At 44.4% G+C, this 27,500-nt stretch overlaps 1 protein-coding gene across 3 annotated transcripts in view; it reads right to left on the bottom strand.

The window, feature by feature from the left end:
• The window catches only part of LOC143295514 (uncharacterized), an 87,966-nt gene that overhangs the window by 11,684 nt on the left and 48,782 nt on the right, over positions 1 to 27,500 (bottom strand). For all 3 annotated transcript variants that reach the window (XM_076607242.1, XM_076607240.1, XM_076607241.1), the window contains exons 32-49: positions 24,530 to 24,714; positions 23,731 to 24,127; positions 22,497 to 22,655; positions 21,764 to 21,963; positions 19,761 to 19,842; positions 19,243 to 19,372; positions 16,353 to 16,492; positions 15,115 to 15,226; positions 13,103 to 13,233; positions 12,082 to 12,235; positions 9,668 to 9,773; positions 7,570 to 7,714; positions 6,691 to 6,759; positions 5,671 to 5,840; positions 4,123 to 4,272; positions 3,060 to 3,279; positions 1,779 to 2,165; positions 850 to 1,037 (exon numbers count right to left, since the gene is read on the bottom strand). In XM_076607242.1, coding sequence (XP_076463357.1) covers positions 850 to 1,037; positions 1,779 to 2,165; positions 3,060 to 3,279; positions 4,123 to 4,272; positions 5,671 to 5,840; positions 6,691 to 6,759; positions 7,570 to 7,714; positions 9,668 to 9,773; positions 12,082 to 12,235; positions 13,103 to 13,233; positions 15,115 to 15,226; positions 16,353 to 16,492; positions 19,243 to 19,372; positions 19,761 to 19,842; positions 21,764 to 21,963; positions 22,497 to 22,655; positions 23,731 to 24,127; positions 24,530 to 24,714 — 3,125 coding nt within the window. The remainder of the gene's footprint in view (positions 1 to 849; positions 1,038 to 1,778; positions 2,166 to 3,059; positions 3,280 to 4,122; positions 4,273 to 5,670; positions 5,841 to 6,690; positions 6,760 to 7,569; positions 7,715 to 9,667; positions 9,774 to 12,081; positions 12,236 to 13,102; positions 13,234 to 15,114; positions 15,227 to 16,352; positions 16,493 to 19,242; positions 19,373 to 19,760; positions 19,843 to 21,763; positions 21,964 to 22,496; positions 22,656 to 23,730; positions 24,128 to 24,529; positions 24,715 to 27,500) is intronic.

The raw sequence follows: 27,500 nt of genomic DNA on the forward strand, positions 1-27,500 counted from the left end.
TACTGCAGTGTTATTTGCTTACATGGTCTTGAAGTTTTGTTGTTTTTTTTATTCTTGATTTACTTTTTTGGGGGGAGGAGGGGGGTCAGAGGGGGTGGGGGGGAATGGGGGGAGGGGGCGGTGTTATCTGTGGATGATACAGCCAAGTCATCTTTCCCTAAAGGAGATTAATGGTTAAGATAATATGTCGTGAACTGACTTGTTTTGCAGGGAGGTTTTTTTTTATTGTTGTTTTTTTTTCAGATATGAGCAGTCCAGATATTGTCCCATGTGGTCGGCTGGACTATAGGTAACAAATGTCAAACGTCATCATAAGGTAAAGACCACCGTCAAGGCCAAGCAACGGAAGAGGTGGATGCAACAGCATCCACACCACAAAGGACAGACCCCTAACTAGTAACCTGATGACAAGGCGGGAACATGTGCGTGTGGAGACTCAGGACAAGCCACAACCGCCTAGACCACCACTTTTCACTAAATTTCGCATAGGTCACTCAACAGGGTGCCCCTGTGGGACCAGCAGCCAGACAACAGAACACCTGCTGCAGTCCTGCTCCCTCTATGAAGTCCTCAGGAAAAGGTACTGGCCTGACACAACTCCAGTCATCCTAAAGCTCTACGGCTGTGTACAAGACCTTCAACAAAGAGATTGGGATCTCCAGTTTCGGTTTCAGTTTCAGTAGCTCAAGGAGGCGTCACTGCGTTCGGACAAATCCATATACACTACACCACATCTGCCAAGCAGATGCCTGACCAGCAGCGTAACCCAATGCGCTTAGTCAGGCCTTGAGAAAAAAAAAGAAGAAGAAAAAGAAACGTCATCATTCCCCCCCCCAAAAAAAAGCTTACCGTTCCCGAACCTCCCGTCGTATCTGAGCATCGATGTCCTCACTGCTGTCAAGGTTCTGCATGGCCGACATGTAATCCCGCAGGTCGGTGCTCGATCCCCCGGTGACCTCAAAGTCAGATGACCCAGCGGCTGGCTGAACCAGGATTGGCTGCGGTGCTGACCCCGACTGGGTGGACTTCAGGATGCCCTGCACAGCAGGTGAGCAGAGGAATAGGGTGTTGACAGTAACAGTGATGATGATGATGATGATGATGATGATGATGACATGGATACTTATATAACGTCTACCCTCAGTCGGAGACCAAGCTCTGAGCGCTTTACAAACACGGAGTCAAGGGTGAACATGTTGGGTATGTTCTTATTTCCATAACCCACCAACACTGACATGGATTACAGGATCTTTGACATGATTATTTGATCTTCTGCATGCGTTTACACAAAAAAGGTGTTCAGGCACAAGACTGAAAGTCCAACGCTTTACCCATTGAGCACAAGTGATGATTATGGTGGTGGTGGGCATGAGTACAGTCTTGGCCATAACAGTAATGAGTGGCATGATGATGATGTGAATGAATTCAGTATTGACAGTGATGATGATGATAACGATGATGATGATGACAGAAAAGTGCAAAAGAGAAAGGGAAAAGTTGTTATTTCAATGGTCAAAGACAATCCCTCAGTAAGAATTGACAACAGAAGCATGCGCAAATGCATGCTCACAGACACACAAGCACACAAACACAAGCACACAGACCAGCACCTACACACACACACACATAAAACACACACACATAAACACACACACATTTCAGCTTCTCAGCAAAATTAGACGCACAGCAAACACTTACGACAGGCGTAGACAGTAACAAGCAAACCAAACACACACGCAAGTCACACACTCTCCCTCCCAGACAACACCAAGACCCACCTTGGGTGGTGCGGCAACGTTGAACGTCTGATCCAAAACAGAAGCGTGCTTGCCAAAGTCGCGCTCCGCCGGCCTCGACACACGCTGAGGGGAAAGTCGCGTCTCTCTTCGACGGGGAAAACCGGACGTCAACGAAGGAGCACCCGCCGAGGACTTGAAGCTGGGAGACTTCTTCGGAGAGGTAGACCGCGACCTCGACCTCGACGTCGGGGAAGGCGAGCGCGAGCGCGATAGCTCATGCTTGGTTTCCACGGCGTCTGTGATGGCGCTGCCGATGAGGTACTCAGCGTCTGTGAGGCGGCGCTCCATGTCCTCACGCTGTCGGGCTTGGCGCCGGGCTTCACGCTCCTCTTCCAGGTTCTTGATGTCCCGCGTTCCCAGGTGGGTCTGATGTCGTGACGTTAAAAATGATAATAACAGGTGGTGTAAAATCAAAGGGAACCTTAAGATGAAGTTTCCACAGCATCTGTGAAGGCAAGATGGTTAGATTCAGCGCATGCGCGCACACACACACACACACACACACACACACACACACACACACACACATGTACACATATGGGTGGGCTTTTAAATAAATAGTTATGTTTCTGCCATCAGCTGATTGAACTAATTTTTACGTCGTTCCTGATACATCTGTGTATGATTATTGTTGCCGTTGTTAATTCTTTTTTTTTTCTTTTTTTTTTCTTCTTTTTTGCATGTGGTGAATATTCAAAAACATTAACAAAAAGGATGTTTCCCAGCAGAATCCTGTATGTGTAGGCATGCACAATTGTCGACATTTGTTTTCACCACATCTGATGTAATCTTTTTTCAAAGAGATAGTAAAGCTATTGTTATCTTATCTTCTTATCTTAAAACAAAACAAAAAAAATCATCTGAGTGCTAAAAGTTATGATAAAACATACATAAATGATTTTTTTTTAAATCACTTGAGCACTTAAAAAAAACAACTAAATAAAAATAAAAATAAATTAAATTAAAAAAATCCCTTGAGTGCTAAAAAGAATAAGAAAAATAGATGAATAAAAAAAATCACCTGAGCGCTTAAAAAATGAAAATAAAAAAATGAAAACAGATAAATAAAAGAAATAAATAAATAAATGACTTGAGCGCTAAAAAAAAAAATTAAAAAAAAAAGATTTTAAAAAAAAATCACCTGAGCGCTAAATAAAAAAATAACAAATAAAAATTTTTAAAATAAAAAAATACATAAATCACCTGAGCGCTATAATAAAATAAAATAAAATAAAATAAAATAAAGATTAAAAATATCACCTGAGCAGACGGCGTGTACGGGTGGTGCTCCCTCTCCTTCAGGTTCAGGCGCTGCCGGCTGTACTCGTTCTGACGCTCCGCGTACTTCTCCGACATCCACTGGTGGATGCGGCGACGGTGCACCTCAGGCGAACGCTTCGCCGCCTCCTCCTCCTCTGCCTCCGTCACAATGGTCTGCAGCTCCTTGTAGCTGCTCAGCGTCGGGGAGTGAGGTCTGCGTCTGTTGTTGTGGATGGGGGGGTTGGGGGGGGTGGGGAGAGGGGCATGGTGTGAAGGTGAGTGGGGAGGGTGTGGGGAGTGGGGAGGGTTGATTATGGTTTTCATCTCGGTGTTGTTTGTTGTTGTTGTTGTTTTTTTAACTTTTTGTTTTAATTCGGTTTTTCTCACACATTACATTTCTAACTAATTTGGGTAAATGCGTAAGCATGAAAAGAAGAAGAGACTTGTTAGGTGAAATCCCGAGTCAAACACACACACACACACACACACACACACACATACATACACAAACACAGACAAACATACAAATACATACACTCATACAAACACACACACACATAGACACACCCACATGCATACACTCAAACGCACACACACAACAGACACACACACACAACAACACACGCAACCAAGCGCACACACACACACACACACAGACCCACAACACACCCACAACCCCCCCCCCACACCACCCACCCACACACACATACACACACAAAAAAAACACACACACTGACTTCTTGGCGTCGGAAACGTACTACTCCGTCTCTTCCTGAGTCAAGCAAACACAGAACCCCCCGCTTCCCCCCCCCCCCCCCACACACACACACATCCAACGTCACCCCCCCACACACACCCACACCAAACACACACACACACACCAACACACACACACACACCCAACGTTCACCCCTCGCCCCCCCACTCCATGCACACACCTAACACCCACAACAAATGCACACACACACAACACACACAACACACACACACAACACACACACACCCACCTCCACAACATACCCCATCCACCCCCCCCCACACACAGAAAAAACCAGACACTGACTTCTCCTTGGCGCGGGCAGCGTAGTGTTCGGCCTCCTCCGGCGTCAGTCCAGCAGCGGTCAGGTCCACCCCTCCGTCCGCCAGCACCTCTCCAATGACGTCGCTGATGTCGCTCATCCCGCTCATGTTGGACGCTCGGCTCGCCTCGTGTCTGTGAGTGCAGTGATGATAATAATATATGGAGCGATGGCATAGAGGTAACGCGTCCGCCTAGAAAACAAGAGAATCTGAGCGCGCTGGTTCGAATCACGGTTCAGCCGCCAATATTTTCTTCCCCTCCACTAGACCTTGAGTGGTGGTCTGGACGCTAGTCATTCGGATGAGACGATAAACCGAGGTCCCATGTGCAGCATGCACTTAGCGCACGTAAAAGAACCCACGGCAACAAAAGGGTTGTTCCTGGCAAAATTCTGTAGAAAAATCCACTTTGATAGGAAAAAACAAATATAACTGAAAAAAATATATAAAATTGGGTGGCGCTGTAGTGTAGCGACGTGCTCTCCCTGGAGAGAGCAGCCTGAATTTCACACAGAGAAATCTGTTGTGATAAAAAGGAATACAAATACAAATAATAAATAATAATAAATATAAAACAGTGACAGCTGAATGATCAATGGTTTCTCCACTGCAGTGGGTAATCATTTACAGCTGAGTCTTACAGCAAAGTGAGAGCTGTATGATAAATAGTTTCTCCTTTGCGATGGGAAATTATTTAGAGCTCAGTCTTTTCTGAAGGACTAGGACTCTCAAACTAGGAGGCAAGACTGCACTGGCTCTTTGCGCTACTTCCTTGGGGGCATTCATTTCATTTACAAGGCACAGAAACACTTGGAACTACCTGTAACAATGGTGTAACTGCTACAATTAAGCTGATTGGGTCCACTCAATGCCGTTTCAATGTAAACACGCACGCCATTAGCTGAACATCATCAGTTGAGACCAAGGTTAGCAGTGACTGCCCTGGCATAGTGATCAACAGGTCCAGAGCATCTGGGTAATGTTATGACAGGAACCATGTGACCCTTCCTATCTCTGCGGCAGCCTTCACCTCTACACTCCATCTCGCTCACTATGATCGGCTTCGGATCAACTCTGTTTACACATACCCAGATTCAAACACTCGACTGTTGGCCGCCGTTCTTTCTCTGTCTCTGGACCTTGCAATTGGAATGAACTTCCTCTTCAGCTTCGTCAAGTCTCCACACTCAGCTCTTTCATGTCTGGCCTTAAAACCCACCTCTTCCCAAAATAGCCTCCCTTCCCTGCCTCTTCCTTGTCTTCAGTTTCTCCAGTTTTAGAGTTATACATGCGTGTGAATGACTGGTGCGAAAGCGCTTTGATTTGTCTCTACACAAGATTCCGCGCTTTCTAAATACCATTATTATTATTATTTATTATCATTACCATGCTATCTAGTCGAAAAAGAACTCATCAGAACAATTTTGACGGCTGGCGTAACGTCAGAACAAACTGTGATCGAGCGTGACAAAATATGACGAAAACATAACAGATGGCATCTCTGCACACACTAAAAGAACACACGGCTCACCTTGGGGAGGTGTCTGACCTCCTGGAAAGGAGAGAGGGTGACGGGGAGCGGGCAGACTTGGCCGAGCGGGCAGACACCCTGGCGCTGTGAGCAGGGGACCCCTCAGAGAGTTTGGGCGTCAGGCCCTCTGCGGACAGGCGGTTCGGGTCCACCTCCTGCCTGCCCTGATCCTGTATGTGTGTGTGTGTGTGTATGTTCATTCATTCATTCATTTCCATCAGGTGTGAGTTTGTAATAAAAGTGATGAACAAGGTGAGAAATATAAATAATGGTTTCCTTGCTTGCTGGAGTTGTTTTGTTTTTTGGGGGGACAACATTTCAATGGTGTTTGATGGTGTTTTTTTCATTGTTGGCTGTTTTTGTAATACAATAGACACAGAAAAGAAGACAAAAAACTAAATATGTATATACATACACATGTACAAACAAGCAAAATAAAGTATGTTTTACATCATAAGAAAATATTTGCAATTGGTGTTCTAATTACTGTAGTCAGAATTTGCATACAAGATAAATGTTACCATGTCAACATCATGTATAGTTACAATGTAAGTACTAGTTGTTGAAATGAATTTTCTTTGTCATTTCCTATTCCTATCAAGTTAAAAAAAAAAAAGAAATAATAATAATGACATTCAAATATATTAGACAGTGCAGTTTGGAACTGTTTAGCTGACAGTAAGTGGAGATACTGATCAACATAATCATATGTACACATGTACAGTGCATGTAAACAGATGCACACATGTAAACAAAGATAAAGATAGGATTAAGCACTGGCGTACACATGTAAACAAACACAAAGACATACATAAGCACTAAAATGCACACACACACACACACACACACACACACACATGTACACCGGTTAACAAACACATGTACATAAATGTGCACACTAGCATGCAAACACACACACACACACACATACATGCACAGTGACACATTCACACAAATCTGCATACACACAATGCATAGACACAGCCACAGCCACAGACACACACACTCACACACACAGACCTGTTCTGCGAATGTTGTGGACTGCCCAGGCTGATATGAGTCATTCATCACCTGCAGCGTGTCCAGAATCTGTTCACAGGGAGGAACAAAATACATGAAAAAGACTTTATTTTCTCTCACCCCATGCTCTCACATGCTCTTTCTCTCTCCCACCCCCAGCCCCCCCACACCCCCCTCTCTCTCCAGCCTTCTCACTGCCTTTCACACACAAACACAAATATGCACACACATACATACACAAGCAGACAATTACCCCCGCCAACCACACACACACACACAGAGCCACATATAACACACACACACACACACACACACTGTTCTGAAGTGGTTGAATTCACTCTTTTGATTGGTATACCAACCATGGCAGTAAGTCTCAGACACACACTCACACCACATTTACACACATAAAACCCCTGTTCCCCCCCTCTCACCTGCCCCACACACACACACATAGATAACACACCCCGCTTCCCCTTCCCACACTCCCCCCACATACACACACACATAACACTCCCACTTCAACTCACCCCCCCACACACACACATAACATTGGCGCTCCCCCCTCCCACAATCCCCCCCCCCCCCCAACACCCCAAATACACACAAACAAACACACACATAACACCCCCACTCCCCCCCCCCCACACCATTACATTGCCGCTCCCCCTCCCACAATCCCCCCACCCCCCCAAACCCCAAATACACACAAACACACACACATAACACCCCATCACTCCCCCCCACTACTCCCCCCCTCCCCTCCCAAACACACAACACGCACGCCACACACACACACACATAAACCCCCACACACACATACGTAGCACCCCTCCACACACACACACACACACACACACACACACACACACATGCACACACCATTTTGGAGTGGTGGAACTCGCTCTCGATGTTGCGCGACATTTCATCCATGGCAGACATCTGGTCGTTCATGGCCCTCAGCCTGTGGACCAGAGCTGCCTTGGACTCCCTGCCGCTGTCCCGGGGCAACAGTGCCACTGACATCCTGCCACCGCAACAGAGTCATCTAATTGTCTACACTCAGTTTCTACTAATATCACTTCAAGTGGAAAGATGTTAAACTGAAGACGAACACAGTTTCTTTTGTTTCGGGTTTTTTTTTTTTTTTTTTTTTTGTTGGTATCCTCTTGGTTGAGAGAGTGGAGATGTAACTTAGGAAATAATAATAATAATAATAATGATATTTATCTGAATTTATTTATCGGAATCTTGTGCAGAGACAAATCAAAGCGCTTTCGCACCAGTCATTCTCATGCATGCATCTCTAAAACAGGAGAAACTAAAGACAAGGAAGAGGCAGGGAAGGGAGGCTATTTTGGGAAGAGGTGGGTTTTGAGGCTTGAAAGAGCTGAGTGTGGAGACCTGACGAAGCGAAAGAGGAAGTTCATTCCAACTGCAAGGTCCAGAGACAGAGAAAGAACGGCGGCCGACAGTCGAGTGTTTGAATCTGGGTATGCGTGAACAGAGTGGATCCGAAGCCGATCGTAGTGAGCGAGATGGAGTGTAGAGGTGGAAGGCAGCCGCAGAGATATGACGGGGCAGTTTTGTGAATACATTTGTAACATAGAGTGCTGATCTTGTACTTTATTCGGTGTGAGACAGGGAGCCAGTGGAGATGTTGCAAAAGAGGAGTGAAAGACACTCTTCTCCACTATAATCAAATTCTAGCCCAGATAGTTGGGACAGCAGTTGTCTCCTCTGCTGTTCTCATGGTCATAGTCTGACACAACTGACTACACTGTATCATATCATATCATATCATCATATCATATCATATCATATCATATCATATCATACATATCCCAGAGAAGGAAGGTGGCAGAATGGTTGACGCTCATCTGCCAATACAGAAAGTCCATGAGGGGCTGGGTTCGATTCCAACTCTCACCCTATTCCCCAAGTTCTACTGGAAAATCAAACTGAACGTCTGGTCATTCGGATGAGATGATAAACTGAGGTCCTGTGTGCAGCATGCACTTGGCACACTGAAAAAGAACCCATAGCAATGAGAGTGTTGTTCTCTGGCAAAATTCTGTGAAGAAATTCTTTCTGCCAGGTACACAGATGTAAATGCATGCACTCAAGGCCTGACTAAGCACGTTGGGTTATGCTGCTGGTCAGGAATCTGCCTAGGAGATGTGGTGTAGCATATATGGATTTGTCCGAATGCAGTGGCACCTCCTTGAGAAACTAAAACTGAACACACACACACACACACACACACACACACACACACACACACACACTGAGTATTGTCACTTAGACACACACAAATGCATAACCAGGACATGGCGAATCTCATTCAAGAAACCTACTACCCAACACAACTTGAAAAACTACACTTGCTGACTTCCACACCACAGAAAACACAGAGGCTAACACAACGGCCGTCTACCATAAAGACAGATTTCCCCAGAAATCTTACTGCCGACTCTGTTTTATCACAGTATCTGTTTCCCTGACATCTGTCTGAAGATGCAGCATCCATACGGCCACAAGGCCACACACCAGAGGAGACCCTGCACTGCTGCCAAGTCACTTTGGTGATGTTCAGTAGCGCCTGTTCTGAATCTTGAAGATTGGCAAGACAGTATCGTCTTCGATACTCCCAAATGATGAAATAGCTTCCAATAAATGTTTCTTACATTGTGCCTTTATATATATATATATATATATATATATATATATATATATATATATATATATATATATATATACACACACACACATATATATATATATATGTACGTCTTTTTTTTTTTAAATTGTTATAAACAGGCCCCTTTTACATGGACTGAGTTAACATTCTTTATTTTTGAACGAGCATTTACTCATTTACTCTCCTAGCCTCATTATTCTTTATTTCGAATGTTATAAATAAGTGTAATTTCCCATCCAGATCACCTCTGACCCCACAAGACAAACAGACACCGCTCACCTGTCTTGGGGGGGAGCACGACGCTCAAACATGCTGACAGTGACAGCGTCATGACGACGGCGCTGCTCAGGTGCGAGTTGGGCCCGCAGACTGTCCTCCAGCTCACCTGGAAAGCAACACAGGTGAAAAACGAACTGTGAGAGACTCTGCAGACTGTGTAAAACGCTCAACACAAAGTTCGAAACCAACTACACAACGTGCAAGAATGCAGCGCACCTTGTAACAGTGAGACATACCGAGAGTGCAGACTGGATTAAGATTCAACAACAACAAAAAATGGACCATTCAAAACAACTTCAAGGCACGCAAGAGTGCATGCACCTAGTTGAATGCACACATGTATGTCCATTCGTACACATGCACAAATGTACTTGCACACATGCACAAATACACACACACACACATCCACACACACAGAAATACATGTATAAGCACATGCACTTAAACACATGCATATTAATATCATCTGGTATTGTTTAAAGTGGAAAGACATCAAATTGAAAATTGTTATTATTATCACAGCTACCATTAGTAATACTACTGTTACTTAATACTAACATAAACTATAATAACAATCTTCATCATCATCATTAACGTATCTATATCACACTGAATCTCGTGCAGAGACAAATCAAACCATTTTCACACTGGTCCCCATACACACGCATGCACATCTCTGATTCAGAGGAATGAAGAAAAAAAAAGAGAGGCAAAATTTATAAATACATGTGAACAGACAGCTATTGAAACTGTGGACTAGAAAGACACACACACACACACACACACACACACATGCACACACACACACACACACACACACACACACACACATACATACACACACACACACATATACAAACACACACACACACACACACACACACACACACACATACACACACACACATACAAACACGTACACACACACACACACACGTACACACGCACGCATACACACATATCACACACACACACACACACACACACACACATACACACGCACACACACATGCACACATATGACACACACAGACACACAGACACACACACACACACATACAAACACGTACACACACACACATGCACACACGCACACATATGACACACACAGACACACACTCACACAGAGATGAAACCCAGCTTTCACCCCTTGACAGCTGGTCGACAAGTATGCTTGTCAGAGAAGGCTGACATCTCAGTGATAACATTGACCTTACACATCTTGATTCAGTGGGTTTTGGGGTGGGTTTTTTTGTGGGTTTTTTGCAGTTTTCAGTTTCTCAAGGAGGCATCATTACATTCGGACAAATCCACTTGCGCTACACCACATCTGCTAGGCAGATGCCTGACCAGCAGCGTAACCTAATGCGCTTTAGTCAGGACTTGAGTGCATGCGTATATATATCTGTGTACTTGTCAGAGTGGATTTCTTCAACAGAGTTTTGCCACTTTTTCAGTGCACCAAGTGTGTGCTGCACACAGGACCTCGATTTATCATCTCATCCGAATGACTCGATGCTCAGTTGGATTTTCCACTTAAACTTGGGAGAAAGGGTGAGTGCAGGAATCGAACCTGGACCCTCACGAACAGTGTATTATAACCATTCTGCCACCTTCCTCCTTTCTGTCAATATTCTTTATTTGCACGTCTTCTCACTGGGACTGCGCACTGAGTTACGCTGCTGGTCTTCTTCTTCTTCTTCTGCGTTCACTCATATGCACACGAGTTGGGTTTTACGTGTATGACTGTTTTGACCCTGCCATGTAGGAAGCAATACTCCGTTTTCGGGGGTGTGCATGCTGGGTATGTTCTTGTTTCCATAACCCACCAAACGCTGACATGGATTACAGGATCTTTAATGTGCGTATTTGATCTTCAGCTTGCATACACACACGAAGGGGGTTCAGGCACTAGCAGGTCTGCACATATGTTGACCTGGGAGATCGGAAAAATCTCCACCCTTTACCCACCAGGCGCCGTCACCGTGATTCGAACCCGGGACCCTCAGATTGAAAGTCCAACGCTTTAACCACTCGGCTATTGCACCCGTCGAGAGCGGGAATCGAACCTGGACCCTCACAAACAGTGTATTGTAACCATTCCGCCACCTTCCTCCTTACTGTCAATATTCTTTATTTGCACATCTCCTCACTGGGACTGCGTGCTGGGTTACGCTGCTGGTCAAGCATCTGCTTAGCAGATGTGGTGTAGCGTATATATAGTGACGCCTCCTTGACTAACTGAACTCAACTGATATGGGACTGCACTGCTTTTGTTCAGCAAAATCAGTTTCACCCACTAAAAAGTACAAAGAAAGTTGTGACTGTAATTTAAAATTGTCATTTCACCATGGTTCACAGTTCAGGGGGTTAAAACAAGATGATCCCAACGCCACCCCCACTGCCCCACTGACCCATTCTGTGGGGGGACGTGTCACGGGTGAGGTACGACGCTGGTCTGGCCACACCCTCCTCCTCCTCCTCTCTTCTCTCGCCCCGTTCCGGAATGTCCCGCAGGATGTTTGAAGCGTCGACATCCACAACATTGAGGAAAGCTCTCCCGACAGGCTGAAAACCACGGCTCTCAGCACTCACATCATCTGACTGCACTCTTCATTTACTGTTTGCCACATAAACAATACTTATTTGATGTGTGTATGTCAGCATTGTGGGATAAACTTACGATTTCTGGGTAGGTTTATTGAGAGTAAAACCCATGTTTCAAACTTTGCTTGCAGGCTATGAATGAGCGATCATATGAACATGGTTCATACATCTTTAGTATTCAACTGACTAGTTACACATTCGCGTATCTGGCCACACACACACACACATACACGTGCATACACACCCCCTCCCACACATGCACATGCACATATACACACAAGCACATACCCACATACACAAACAAATACACTCAAGCACATATCTCCTCCCCCCCACTACACAAGCAAACACACATACACACACACACATGCGCATGGGCACACACACATGTGCACACACACATAGCTCCCCACCCCTCCTACCAGTGACAAACACTCCAACCTACCCTGCAACTCCACACAAAGCCCCATCCCCCACCCAACCACCTCTACACACACACAACACACACACACACAAACGCACCACCACCACCCCACCAACACCCCCCATCCCCCTCCCTCCACACACACACACCCATCCCCATCATCCACCCACCCACACCCCACCCACACACAAACACACTCACACACACACACTCACACACAAACTAACGTGCACCCCCACCCCCACCCCCCTGCAACCACCCCCCTCCCAACACACACACAAACACACCCTGCACACACACACACACACACCCATCATCCACCCACCCACACATCCACGCTCACACACAAACACACACACACACTCACACACCCTTCACACACACACACACACACACACACACACCTTGCCAGAGGTACTCGGGGTTTCCTCCTGCCCATCAGCGAATCGCAGACCCAAGAAGACGTCAGGTGGAATGGCCACCCCCTGACGAGTCCTGTTGTATTCAGCAATCGCTTCATGCACCGGATCCACACCTGGGAACATTCATTTTTGCATTAAAAACTCCCCCTGATGGGTGCAATAGCCAAGTGGTTAAAACATTGGACTTTCAATCTGATGGTCCCGGGTTCGAATCTCGGTAATGGCGCCTGGTGGGTAGAGGGTGGAGATTTTTCCGATCTCCCAGGTCAACATATGCGCAGACCTGCTAGTGCCTGAACCCCCTTTGTGTGTATACACAAGCAGAAGATCAAATACGCACGTTAAAGATCCTGTAACCCATGTCAACGTTTGGTGAGTATGGAAACAAGAACATACCCAGCATGCACACCCCTGTAAGTGGAGTATGGTTGCCTACATGGTGGGGGTAAAAACGGTCATACACGTAAAATCCCACTCATGTACATACGAGTGAACATGGGAGCTGCTGCCCACAAACGCAGAAGAAGAAGAAGAAGAAAACACCCCCCTGAAAACAGAGTATGGCTGCCTAAATGGGAGGTAAAAGTAGAGACTGGCATGTGCGCACGCGTGTGTGTGAGTGTGAAACCCGAGTTTAATCACACAGTTGGACACACAAGTGCAGAAGAAGGAACGGATGGAGGATGGGGCCTGGGGGGAAGGGTGGAAGGGGGGGGGAAAGGAGCAAGAGTGAGGGGTAAATGGGGGAGAGAGAGAGAGAGATAGCAGGGGTCGTGCACATAATAAACGAGTGAGGGATGAGGAGGGAAAGTGGGAAGGAGGGGAGAAGGGGAGAGGGTTTTAGGGAGAGGGATCTGGGAGTCATGGCCTGGGAAAAGGAAGGGCATGGATAAACAGAGCTGGACTGGTGCCAGTCAGCACCACTGCAAGAAAAACAGGAGTACGGCTGCCTGCCTAACAGGAAAACTAAACCGTCATGAAGTGACAGACTTACTGGTGCAGTGCTCAAATGGTTAGAGTGCTGGATTCTAGCCCAAGTTCTTTTCTTGCAAGAAACATCTGAATGTTTCCTGGACATTCAAAACTGGATGGCTCCAAATAAGTTACAACTGAACGCAGACAAAACCGAAGCAATGATCATAGGAACTAAACAAAAACTCTCCCCCATCACAGCTGACAAAATCAAACTTGGCAGCACATCCATCCCTCTTTCCAGCTCAGTCAGGAACCTCGGCGTTGTCCTTCACAACACACTGTCCATGCAAAAATATATCAGTCAGACATGTCAATCCTCCTACTGTCAGTTGTAACGCATCAGTTCTTCTCATTCTCTCTTGCCTTGACTACTGTAACTCCCTATTGTCTGGTTTGCCTGCTTCATCCATTCAGTCCCTTCAGCGCATACAAAACTCTGCTGCCCAACTCGTCTTCAGAAAGAAAAGATCTGAACACATCACTCCTCTCTTGCAACATCTCCATTGGCTCCCTGTCTCACACAGAATAAAGTATAAGATCAGCACTCTATGTTATAAATGTATTCACAAATCTAACCCTTCCTATCTTTGTGGCTGCTTTCACCTCTACACTCCATCTCGCTCTCTACAATCGGCTTCGGATCCACTCTGTTTACGCATACCCAGATTCAAACACTCCACTGTTGGACGCCGTTCTTTCTCTGTCTCTGGACCTTGTATTGGGAATGAACTTCCTCTTTCGCTTCGTCAGGTCTCCACACTCAACTCTTTCAAGTCTGGCCTTAAAACCCACGCTTCACAGGATAGCCTCCCTCCCCTAATTCTTCCTTGTCTTCAGTTTCTTCAGTTTTAGAGTTATGCATGCGTGTAAATGACTGGTGTGAAAGCACTTAGATTTGTCTCTGCGCAAGATTCAGCGCTATATAAATACTATCATTATTATTATTATTATTATTATTATAGTTTGAACCCCCCCCCCCCATACAACACAACACAACACAACACAACACAATAGTTTACCTGTGTCCTTGGTGATGGTGGTTGCAGCCTCAGCGGTGCGGACAGACTCAAAGGACCTCTGGGCGTCCACAGCAGTGTCAGTGTAGTCACGGGTGTTGGTGGCAAAGTCTACCTGCAAGGCCCCCACCACACAACATCACAACGTTACAACATGGACACAACTCTTCAGCGGTTGTTCATACAGTCCAGGACTGAGTATAAAAACTCTCCACACATTGCTTCAATTGTCAACTCTCCACTGGTTGCTCATACAGTCCAGGATTGAGTATAAAAACTCTCCACACATTGCTTCAATTGTCAACTCTCCACTGGTTGCCCATACAGTCCAGGATTGATATTAAAAACTCTCCACGCATTGCTCCAATTGCTAAGTCATTTGGATGAGACGATAAACCGAGGTCCCGTGTGCAGCATGCACTTAGCGCACGTAAAAGAACCCATGGCAAGAAAAGGGTTGTTCCTGGCAAAATTCTGTAGAAAAATCCACTTTGATAGTAAAACAAATAAAACTGGAAAAAAAATACAAAAAAAAAAAAGGTGGCTCTGTAGTGCAGCCCGAATTTCACACAGAGAAATCTGTTGTGATAAAATGAAATACAAATACAAAATACAAATTGTCGACTCTCCACTGGTTGCCAATACAGTCCAGAAATAAGTATAAAAAATCTCCACACATTGCTTCAATTTTTTTTCTCTGGCTCTTCACCAAACTATCTCTCTGATCTCCTAATTGTTTGCATTCCAACAAGACAACTACAGACATTATTGGACTGGCATACTCTCAAAATTCCCTCTTGTCAGGACAAAGTCCTTCTGTCAAAGTTTTTTTTTTCTCATTCGCCCCCCTTAGCTGTTTCCCAAATATTCACAGTAATTTCCAGATAATGCATGCTCCAAATTTACCTTCTTGGTATCTTTCCCTTCACTGTATCTTAATGCATTAACTTATTTGTTTATTTTGTCATTATCCTATTTCTTTTCCCTTCACTATATTTCAATGTATTCATTAATTCATTTCATCATTATCTTATTTCATTTCTATGTTAATGTTTTACACAAATCTAGGATAGGCTCTCAAGGCGTGATCAGCATGTTAGGTTCATGCAAAAGTCAGGCATCTGCTGCTTTTTAAAAATTCTATCTACGTTTTTTAAGGAGACTGGTGTAGCGTATATAGATCTGTCCACACGATATAACACCTTGAAACTGAAACAGAAACTTGTGGGGGACCCCCCTACCTTCCTCTGCTGGTACCATCTCTCCCTCTCCTTCTCCAGCTGACGTCTCATGGCCTGTGCCATCTTGTACTGGAAACGCGTGCCAGCGTCGGCCTCCACCCCCAGCTCGCTCTCCAGGTGTTCGTACCCTTCAAACACACCTGCACACAGTCGCAGCAGGACTGGATTGTATTGTGTTGTATTGTATTGTTCATAGTTCATCAAATGTTAGAGTTGAAAGTATTATGTCTACAGGTAGGTTTTAGTAATTATACATACATAATATGATGCGGTTTATTTTTCATATATTGTATTTTTCATGTATTGTGTTGTATTGTATTGTATTGTATTGTATTGTATTGTATTGTTATTGCATGAATCTGGACGCACAGGTGGGAAGTAGTTTGCACAGGACAGGAATCGGACTCCCTACCGGCCTCTGCACTAGTGGGTGCTGGGAAGGGCAACAACCCATGGGTGCAAGTTCAAGGTTCAGATTAGTTCATAGTTCATCAAATGTTAGAGTTGAAGGTATTATGTCTACAGGTAGGTTTTAGTAATTATACATACATAATATGATGCGGTTTATTTTTGATCCAGTCCAGCAGGACTGGATTGTGTTGTATTGTATTGTATCGTATTGTATTGTATTGTTATTGCATGAATCTGGACACACAGGTGGGTAGTAATTTGCACAGGGCAGGAATCAGACTCCCTACCGGCCTCTGCACTAGTGGGTCACGGTAAATTATGTGTAGTTAAATCTGGATTTTCATTTCATCTCCCAAGAGAGAGCGGCCTGAATTCTGTGCAAAGAAGTCTGCTGCCACAGGGTCCACGACAGTATGTTGTGTGTTGGATCAGTGTGGTTTGCACTTTGTTATGTCCATACAGTTGTAGTTGATGCTGTATCCTTCTCTGCCTGGTCCCACAAAATTTGTGGAATTTAATGTTAATTGAGATACTAATGCAAGCTGGCTGAGGATTGTGTCAGAGGACACATTGCAACAAAAAAAACAAAAAAAAATCTGCTGTGTCTGAAGTACAATTCAATACAATGAAACAACACACCTGTGAGGAGTGTATTTGCATTTGTATTTCTTTTTATCACAACAGATTTCTCTGTGTGAAATTCGGGCTGCTCTCCCCTGGGGGAGCGCGTCGCTACACTACAGCGCCACCCATTTTTTTGTATTTTTTCCTGCGTGCAGTTTTATTTGTTTTTCCTATCCAAGTGGATTTTTCTACATAATTTTGCCAGGAACAACACTTTTGTTGCCGTGGGTTCTTTTACGTGCGCTAAGTGCATGCTGCACACGGGACCTCAGTTTATCGTCTCATCCGAATGACTAGCGTCCAGACCACCACTCCAGGTCTAGTGGAGGGGGAAAAAATATCGGCGGCTGAGCCGTGATTCGAACCAGCGCGCTCAGATTCTCTCGCTTCCTAGGCGGACGCGTTACCTCTAGGCCATCACTCCACTTGGGAATAATCAGAGTAAAGCTCCTTTCCCCAAGGACAACAAAACCATGCTGAAATGGGGCCTTGAACCTTCGTCACTGGTGAACACTGGATCTTCTAGAAGTATACACAGGTAGTGCAACCATCACTCATTCTTCGGTGTCGTCAACACCACAGCCCAAGGCAAGCAGAGACAAGACATTTATTTACCATCGGCAAGTTTGTTAGTGCAAAGCATGCTGGGAAGGGCAACAACCCATGTGTGCAAGTTCAAGGTTCAGATTAGCTCATAGTTCATCAGATGTTAGAGTTGAAAGTATTATGTCCACAGGTAGGTTTTAGTAATTATACATACATAATATGATGCGGTTTATTTTTGTTTGGGTTTTTTTTGTTTTTGTTTTTGTTTTTGTTTTTTTCCTTTTTTTCATCTCTTTCATTCCTGCAGCGACAGGCACAATAGCCAAGTGGTTAAAGCGTTAGACTTTCAATATGAGGGTCCCGGGTTTGAATCTCGGTAAAGGCGCCTGGTGGGTAAAGAGTGGAGATTTTTCCGATCTCCCAGGTCAACATAAAAATGTACAGATCTGCTAGTGCCTGAACCCCTTCATGTGTATATGCACGCAGAAGATCAAATACACATGTTAAAGATCCTGTAATCCATGTCAGTGTTCCGTGGGTTATGGAAAAAAGAATATACCCACCATGCACACCCTTGAAAGCGGAGTATGGCTGCCTTCATGGCTGGGCAAAAATGGTCATACAAGTAAAAGCCCACTCGTGTACATACGAGTGAATTTGAGAGTTGCAGTCCACGAACAAAGAAGAAGAAGAAGATTCCTGCAGCATTTGGTAGGCTCTAAAAGAATTAACCATTGCATTAAGTGGAGTGATGGCCTGTAAGTGGAGTGATGGCCTAGAAGCAACGTGTCCGCCTAGGAAACGAGAGAATCTGAGTGTTCTGGTTCGAATCACGACTCAGCCGCCGATATTTTCTCCCCCTCCACTAGACCTTGAGTGGTGGTCTGGACACTAGTCATTCGGATGAGATGATAAACCGAGGTCCCGTGTGCAGCATGCACTTAGTGCACGTAAAAGAACCCACGGCAACAAAAGGGTTGTACCTGGCAAAATTCTGTGAAAAATCCACTTCGATAGGAAAAACAAATAAATATGCACACAGGAAAAAATACACAAAAAAATGGGTGGCATTGTAGTGTAGCTCTCCCTGGGGACAGCAGCCCAAATTTCACACAGAGAAATCTGTTGTGATAAAAAGAAATACAAAAACAAAAACAAATACAAATTACCATGTGTTGGTCAGCCATCTGCACCCTTTCCCTTTCCTTTTAATTTTTTTTTTTTTTTTTTTTTTTAAGCAGCTGTCGCGTAACATGTATGGACCAGTCCATTCTACTGATCACACTCCGAGTCAGGATTTTACCAATACCTGGATGTATGGCATAGCCATCGTGAATGACAGAGTCATCAGGTTGTTCTGGCGGCAGTTGTTGCTGTGGAGAAGGCATTTTTTCTGTGTCTGCCTCTGACCGGTCGGCACTGGCTTCCTCCTCCGTCTCCTGAAGAACAGCCAGAGGGGAGAGGTGTTGACACCGGAAAGTCTGATGGAATGTGGAGAGAGAGAGGCAGACAAAGAGACAGAGGTAGACAGATAGACAGCCAGACAGACAGACAGAAAGACAGACAGATAGACACAGGCATTTGGACAGACACAGAAAGAGATGGAGAGAGAGTGTTCTAAAAATAAAATAAAATAAAATAAAAAGTTCCTGAAACATTCAGATTTGAAGATTTTTGGTCTTTAAACTTTTACATGCTAATCAAAAACTGACACAAGAGAAAAATAACATCAAAATAGAGGTGTTTTGTTTTTTGGGTTATTTTATTCACTTATTTACTTATTCATTTATTCATTCATTAAAAAAAAAGTGATACCATTGAACTCACAGTGGACTGTGGGGTGGGTGTCTTGGGCTTGGCAGACTTCGGTCGTACAGAGACTTTCTTCACTGGTACTGCTTCCTCAGATCTGTCAGCAGTGATTATAGAACATTAATGAAGAAGAGTTTGTGGATGTGTTGGAAGTGTGTGTGCGTGTGCGTGCGTGCGCGTGCGTGCGTGCGCGCACATGCGTGTGTGTGTGTGGGGGGGGGGGTGCGCGCACACACACGCATACATACTGGTGTGAAAATTAAGAATTCCCACAAACTCACACTCACAGATTCAGTAACCAAAGAATTCCTGTACCCAACCAGTGACATCACATCATCGTAGCCATGAGACAATAAACCAAGGTCCCGAGTGCGGCATGCACTTAGCGCACATAAAAAGAACCCACAGCAACAGAAGAGTTGTGCATGGCAAAAAATTCTGCAGGAAAAATCCACTTTGATGATAAAGCACAGATGCTTGCAGATAGAAACTGAAAGATTGTATACAAAAAAAAAATAATTAAAAAAAAACGAAAAAAAAAGGGTAGTGCTGCACTGTGACAGTGTGCTCTCTCTGGGGACAGCAGCCCGAATTTCACACAGAGTAATCTGAAAGTAAAGCAATACAATACCATACTATAAAAACAATACAATACAATGCAAGGCAAGGCAAGGCAATGCAATGCAATGCAACACAACACAATACAATACAATACAATGTCATATATGATACAACACAACACAATGCAATGCAATGCAATAATATATGATATGATACAAAACAATGCAATATAATACAACACAACACGGCACAAGACAATACAATACAGTACAACACAATCCAATACGTAACAATAAGATACAACACAACACAGCACAGCACAGCACAGTACACTACACTACACTACACTACACTACACTACACTGCATCGAGTCTCCGTTCGAACCAACGGATGAGTAGGCAGGCAGGCTTATCTGTCGGTGTGTGTCCTCATATGGGAGAAGAGGCCGATTCTGGATGCGCAGCACTTCCCACAGGTGTTGCAAGGGAAAACGTCTCCAGAAGTTGAGCCCTGCTTCCTTCGCTCACGCTTCTCCTCAATGGCCAGCGTTCTCTTGTTTTCAAACGTCTTTATGCCACTAGTGGCATAAAGACACTACACTATACTACAGTAAAGCACAACACAGTAAAGCACAATACAATACAATGCAATGCATTACAATACAATACAATACAATACACCACAAAACAGTAAAGCGCACAATACAACACAACACAACACAAAACAAAACAATACAATACAATACAACACAACACAATACCTGGAGCTGTCCCTCTCTTCCTCAAGCCTACACAACACAACACAACACAACACAACACAATACAATACAACACAATACCTGGAGCTGTCCCTCTCTTCCTCAAGCCTACACAACACAACACAACACAACACAACACAACACAAAACAATACAATACAATACAACACAATACCTGGAGCTGTCCCTCTCTTCCTCAAGCCTACACAACACAACACAACACAACACAACACAACACAATACAATACCTGGAGCTGTCCCTCTCTTCCTCAAGCCAACACAACACAACACAATACAATACAATACAACGCAACACAACACAATACCTGGAGCTGTCCCTCTCTTCCTCAAGCCTACACAACATAACACAACACAACAAACAAAACAAAACAATACAACACAACACAACACAATACAATACCTGGAGCTGTCCCTCTCTTCCTCAAGCCTACACAACACAACACAACACAATACAATACAACACAACACAACACAATACAACACAACACAATACCTGGAGCTGTCCCTCTCTTCCTCAACACAACACAACACAACACAATACAATACAACACAACACAACACAACACAACACAACACAACACAAAACAATACAATACAACACAACACAATACCTGGAGCTGTCCCTCTCTTCCTCAACACAACACAACACAACACAATACAATACAACACAACACAATACCTGGAGCTGTCCCTCTCTTCCTCAAGCCTGGTGTCCAGGGGCTGTCTCTGCATTCTGGCAGCAGCAGCAGCAGCAGCTCTCTGACTTCTCTGCTGTTCCAGTTCTCGCCGATCTCGCACTTCCTCCACCGCCGCCTGCTGTGCTGCCATCTGCTGGTGAAAACCGCGCAGGTGGCGCTGCTTTTCTGCTTCCTGTCTCTCCTGTTTTTTTGTGTATGGACAGTGGATTAAGTATTCTGGTTTGGTAGGTAGTGTTAAATATGGATAAGGTAAAATCCTGGTTGTTGTGGGTGGTGGTGTTTTTTTCGTCAGTTAACACTGACCATTAATAATGAACTTTTGTGCATCTTGGCTGTCTGAAATGTGGTCAACAAAATATTGTTTGTGTGTATGTGTGTGTGTGTATGAATGTATGTATGTATGTGTGTTTGTGTGTAAGCGACCATGTATGTATGTACCTATGTCTGTGTATGTGTTTATCTGTATGTGTGTGGTTTGTTAGGTGATTTTTCATAGAAAAAACAAACATACACAAAATCAAAGCTTACAGACAGAGCAAATCCAAAAATCACACAAACAAAGAAATACTAACAGAAAAACAGTCAGAACATTTCCTCTATTCATAATACAAACAAAGAACAACTTACAGAGATACAATGTTCCCAAAACCTCCCCAGTCAAGAAAAGTTTTTTTTTCTTTTTTTTTTTTTTGTTGTCTTTTTTCTTTTTTTTACCTGTTCTCTCATATGACCAGTCAGGTACTCCGGTGGAACAAGGCGTCCAAACAAAGGCTCTTGGGAAGGCTGCTGAAAGCCAGTCGATGGCAGTCGCAGCAAGGGAATACCGATCATGCCCCCGGAACTGGAAAGGACGTCCTGGTTTGTGGAAGGTACCTATGGAAATCACATTCACAAGGCTTTCATGACACTCCATACAACATTTCTAGAAATGGAAATTTTTAATGGAGCAAACCTGTGACACAGACACACATGATATCAGTCACTGATGACTTGAACTGGAAAGCACGTCCTGGTTTGTGGAGGATACCTATGGAAATCACATTCACAAGGCTTTCATGACACTCCATACAACATTTCTAGAAATGGAAATTTTTAATGGAGCAAACCTGTGACACAGACACACATGATATCAGTCACTGATGACTTGAACTGGAAAGCACGTCCTGGTTTGTGGAGGATACCTATGGAAATCACATTCACAAGACTTTCATGGCACTCCATACAACATTTCTAGGAAAGGAAATTTTTGAATGATACAAACTTGTGATGCAGACACATGTGATATCAGTCACTGATGACTTGAACTGGAAAGCACGCCCTGGTTTGTGGAGGATACCTAAGGAAATCACATGCACAAGACTTTTAGAAATGGAAATGGGAATACCGATCATGCCCCCGGAACTGGAAAGCATGTCCTGGTTTGTGGAAGATACCAATGGAAATCACATGCACAAGACTTTCATGGCACTCCATACAAAATTCCTTGGAAAGGAAATTTTTAATGGCACAAACTTGTGACACAGACACACATGATATCAGTCACTGATGACTAGAACTTTGTTTAACATATCAAGTGTCACAAGACAACTTGGTTAGTCATGCAACGGTGGTCATTCGTGAAAAGAAATATGTTTTGGATGTTGAAAAATAGTGCAAGCTTTAATTTCAGACACCCATTATAAAAACTGCCATGGTCACTGCCCATCTTAATGTGAATTCATTATCATGGTGTCAGTGTTTGTACCTGTGTTTGTGTATGACTTTTTATTTATGTTTGTTACCTTTTCATGTACTCCCCCACCCCCCCACCCCCGCACCCCTCCTCCCTCCCAATATTCCACGTGACCCTGGTAGACTTGGTAATAAAGACATATACTATTCTATTCTATTCTCTCCTATTCTTTTCTACAATACAAAGCTTACTCCCCCTTCCACACTCCAAGCCTACCTGAGGAGGTGGTGCATGCTGAAAGCTGAGAGGCTGCAGTGGCGTGTCTGACAGAGGAGGGGGAGGAGGAGGAAGGAAAGCGGCAGCCGGCAGGTGGGAACTGGACGCAGGGACGTAAACACCCGGTTGGGGAGGGCCTGCCGACAGCCTGAGCAAGGGGAAGTGCTGGGGGGGTGCACCTCCTCCTCCTCCTCCCCCCTGCTCCACCCCCCAGGCCTGCTGGGGCACAGGGGGAGGGATGAGGGGCAGCCGGAACCCATCTTCCTCCCTCTCGGCAGCGATGCGCAGGAACTGGGGGATGCCTGGGGGTGGCTGGTTCTCCCTGTTTTCTGACCTTGACCTAGACAAGCCTGCTGACCTACGGGTCATGACCTCAGCCTCCCCTGGAACAGGGCTCCTAAAAAAACAAAAAACAAACAAAAAATACAAACGTACAGTTAGTGACCCCGTAGAGTATACAGAAAGGCAACCAGGACCCAGGCACACAAGAGTTAAAAAGACCAAATAACACTGTAGATATATGAAGTATTGGTTCTTTCAGACTACACTGACCAAACAGAATAGTTACACATTCAACAAAAGATCAGCTCAGGCGCATATTAATTTGTTCAGCATCCTTAGACATAGATATACATATACTTATACAACAAATGACATACTGCAGCCTTCTGCGCAAATCCCTCTGTGCTTGTAAAAGTGCTTACAGCTTCTTTAGTCTCCGACTGAGTGAGGGTAGGGCGCTATAATAAAAAAAATTTTTTAAAAATATCCATGTCCAAGTCAATATCCAACCACTCACCCCTGACTGGATGATGACTGCTGTTGTTGCTGCTGCAGGTTGTGCAGTTCAGACAGCGCATGACGCATGTTGGAACCCTGGGCCTGCTGGCTCCTCGGACCGCTGTGACTGCGGGTAGGATGTGGGTCAGGGAGGTCGTCCCCATCAATCGCTCCCATCATGGCGTTCAGACTGTGTTGCTGAATCTGCAGCAGACGTCAGGGTGTTGACATCATGTGGGGATTAAAAACATGCTGAATCTGCTGCAGACGTTAGGGTGTTTACACCATGTGGGGATTAAAAACATGCTGAATCTGCAGCAGATGTTAGGGTGTTTACACCATGTAGGGATTAAAAACTTGCTGAATCTGCAGCAGACGTTAGGGTGTTTACACCATGTGGGGATTAAAAACATGCTGAATCTGCTGCAGACGTTAGGATGTTTACACCATGGGGGGATTAAAAACATGCTGAATCTGCAGCAGACGTTAGGATGTTGACACCATGTGGGGATTAAAAACATGCTGAGTATACAGCAGACGTAAGGGTGTTTACACCATTTGAGGATTAAAAACATCCTGAATCTGCAGCAGACGTTAGGGTGTTTACACCATGTGAGGATTAAAAACATGCTGAATCTGCTGCAGATGTTAGGATGTTTACACCATGTGGGGATTATAAACATGCTGTGTATACAGCAGACGTTAGGGTGTTTACACCATGTAGGGATTAAAAACTTGCTGAATCTGCAGCAGATGTTAGGGTTTTTACACCATGTGGGGATTAAAACCATGCTGAATCTGTTGCAGATGTTAGGGTGTTAACACCATGTGGGGATTAAAAACATGCTGGATCTGCAGCAGATGTTAAGGTGTTAACACCATGTGGGGATTAAAAACATGCTGAATCTGCAGCAGATGTTAGGGTGTTAACGCCATGTGGGGATTAAAAACATGCTGAATCTGCAGCAGAGGTTAGGGTGTTTACACCATTTGGGGATTAAAAACATGTTGAATCTGCTGCAGACGTTAAGATGTTTACACCATGTGGGGATTATAAACATGCTGAGTATACAGCAGACGTTAGGGTGTTTACACCATGGGGGGATTAAAAACATGCTGAATCTGCAGCAGACGTTAGGATGTTGACACCATGTGGGGATTAAAAACATGCTGAATCTGTTGCAGATGTTAGGGTGTTAACACCATATGGGGATTAAAAAACATGCTGAATCTGCTGCAGATGTTAGGGTGTTTACACCATGTGGGGATTAAAAACATGCTGCATCTGCTGCAGATGTTAGGGTGTTTACACCATATGGGGATTAAAAACATGCTGAATCTGCTGAAGACGTTAGGGTGTTTACACTATGTGGGGATTAAAAACATGCTGAATCTGCTGCAGACGTTAAGGTGTTAATACCATGTGGGGATTAAAAACATGGTGAATCTGCAGCAGATGTTAGGGTAATCTATACCCTTTTTTTGTTGGATGTTTTCATTTGTAAATATTGTTGTGCAATACCCTATTGTCTTAACATGAGTATGTGTGTGTGCGGAGGGGGGGTTAGTCTATCGTCAGCTATTGGGAATTCTTATTTGACTAGTTTTAATCTCTTCTTATGTTGCGCATGATGATTTTATGCCAGTGTTTACAACGAGCCTGTGACTGCACAACTTAATTTCCATGTGGATTAATAAAGTGTTTTTGATTGATTGACTGATTGCTTGTAAACACCATGTGGGGATTAAAAACATGCTGAAGTGTACAGCATACGTTAGGACATTTACACCATGTGGGGATTAAAAACATGCTGAGTGTACAGCATACGTTAGGACATTTACACCATGTGGGGATTAAAAACATGCTGAGTGTACATCAGACGTTAGGACATTTACACCATGTGGGGATTAAAAACATTCTGAGTGTACAGCAGACGTTAGGACATTTACACCATGTAGGGATTAAAAACAGTCACAAAATGCACAAAATATGAACCTCAAAGTATGTGTGGAGCATTTTCTCCCCTCCCTCCACTGAACCCTGAGTGGTGGTTTGGATGCTAGTATTTGTGGGTGAGATGATAAACCAAGATCCTGTGTGCAGCAATGCATTCAGTGCATGTAACAGAACCCATGGCATCAAAAGGGTTGTCCCTTGGCAAACTTCTGAGGAAAAAAAATAACTACTGTGATAGTAAAACAAATACACTTGCAAGTGAAAATATGGAAAAAAACACAAAACAACAGAAAACAAAAACAGGTGGAACAGCACTGTTGTGACACGCTCTCCCAAGGGAGAGCATCCCAAATTTCACACACAGAAACCTGTTGTGACAAAGAGTAAGACAAGACAATAAAAGATCTTCTCATCCTTTCTCATCAACCTTATACTCACCTTCACAATTCTCCTCATTCTTTCACTCACCTGTGTACTACTCCTCATCCCCTCACCTTCACAATTCTCCTCATTCTTTCACTCACCGGCACATTTCTTCTCATCCACTCACTCACCTGCACAATTCTCTTCATTCTTTCACCCACCAGCAGAATTCTCCATCATCCACTCAGCTGCACCATTCTCCTAAATCACACACTCACCTGCATATTTCTCCTCATCCACTCTCTCACCTGCACAATTCTCCTGAATCACTCACTTGCACAATTCTCCTAAATCACTCACTTACCTGCACAATTCACCTCATCCACTCACTCACCTGCACAATTCTCCTCATCAAATCACTCACCTGCACAGTTCTCATCCACTCACTCACCTGCACAATTCTCCCTCATCCACTCACTCACCTGCACAATTCTCCTCATCCACTCACTCACCTGCACAATTCTCCTCATCCACTCACTCACCTGCACAATTCTCCCTCATCCACTCACTCACCTGCACAATTCTCCTCATCCACTCACTCACCTGCACAATTCTCCTCATCCACTCACCTGTACAATTCTCCTCATCCACTCACTCACCTGCACAATTC

Source organism: Babylonia areolata, chromosome 20 (genome assembly GCF_041734735.1).
Source record: "Babylonia areolata isolate BAREFJ2019XMU chromosome 20, ASM4173473v1, whole genome shotgun sequence".
Taxonomy (NCBI): Eukaryota; Metazoa; Mollusca; class Gastropoda; order Neogastropoda; family Buccinidae; genus Babylonia; species Babylonia areolata.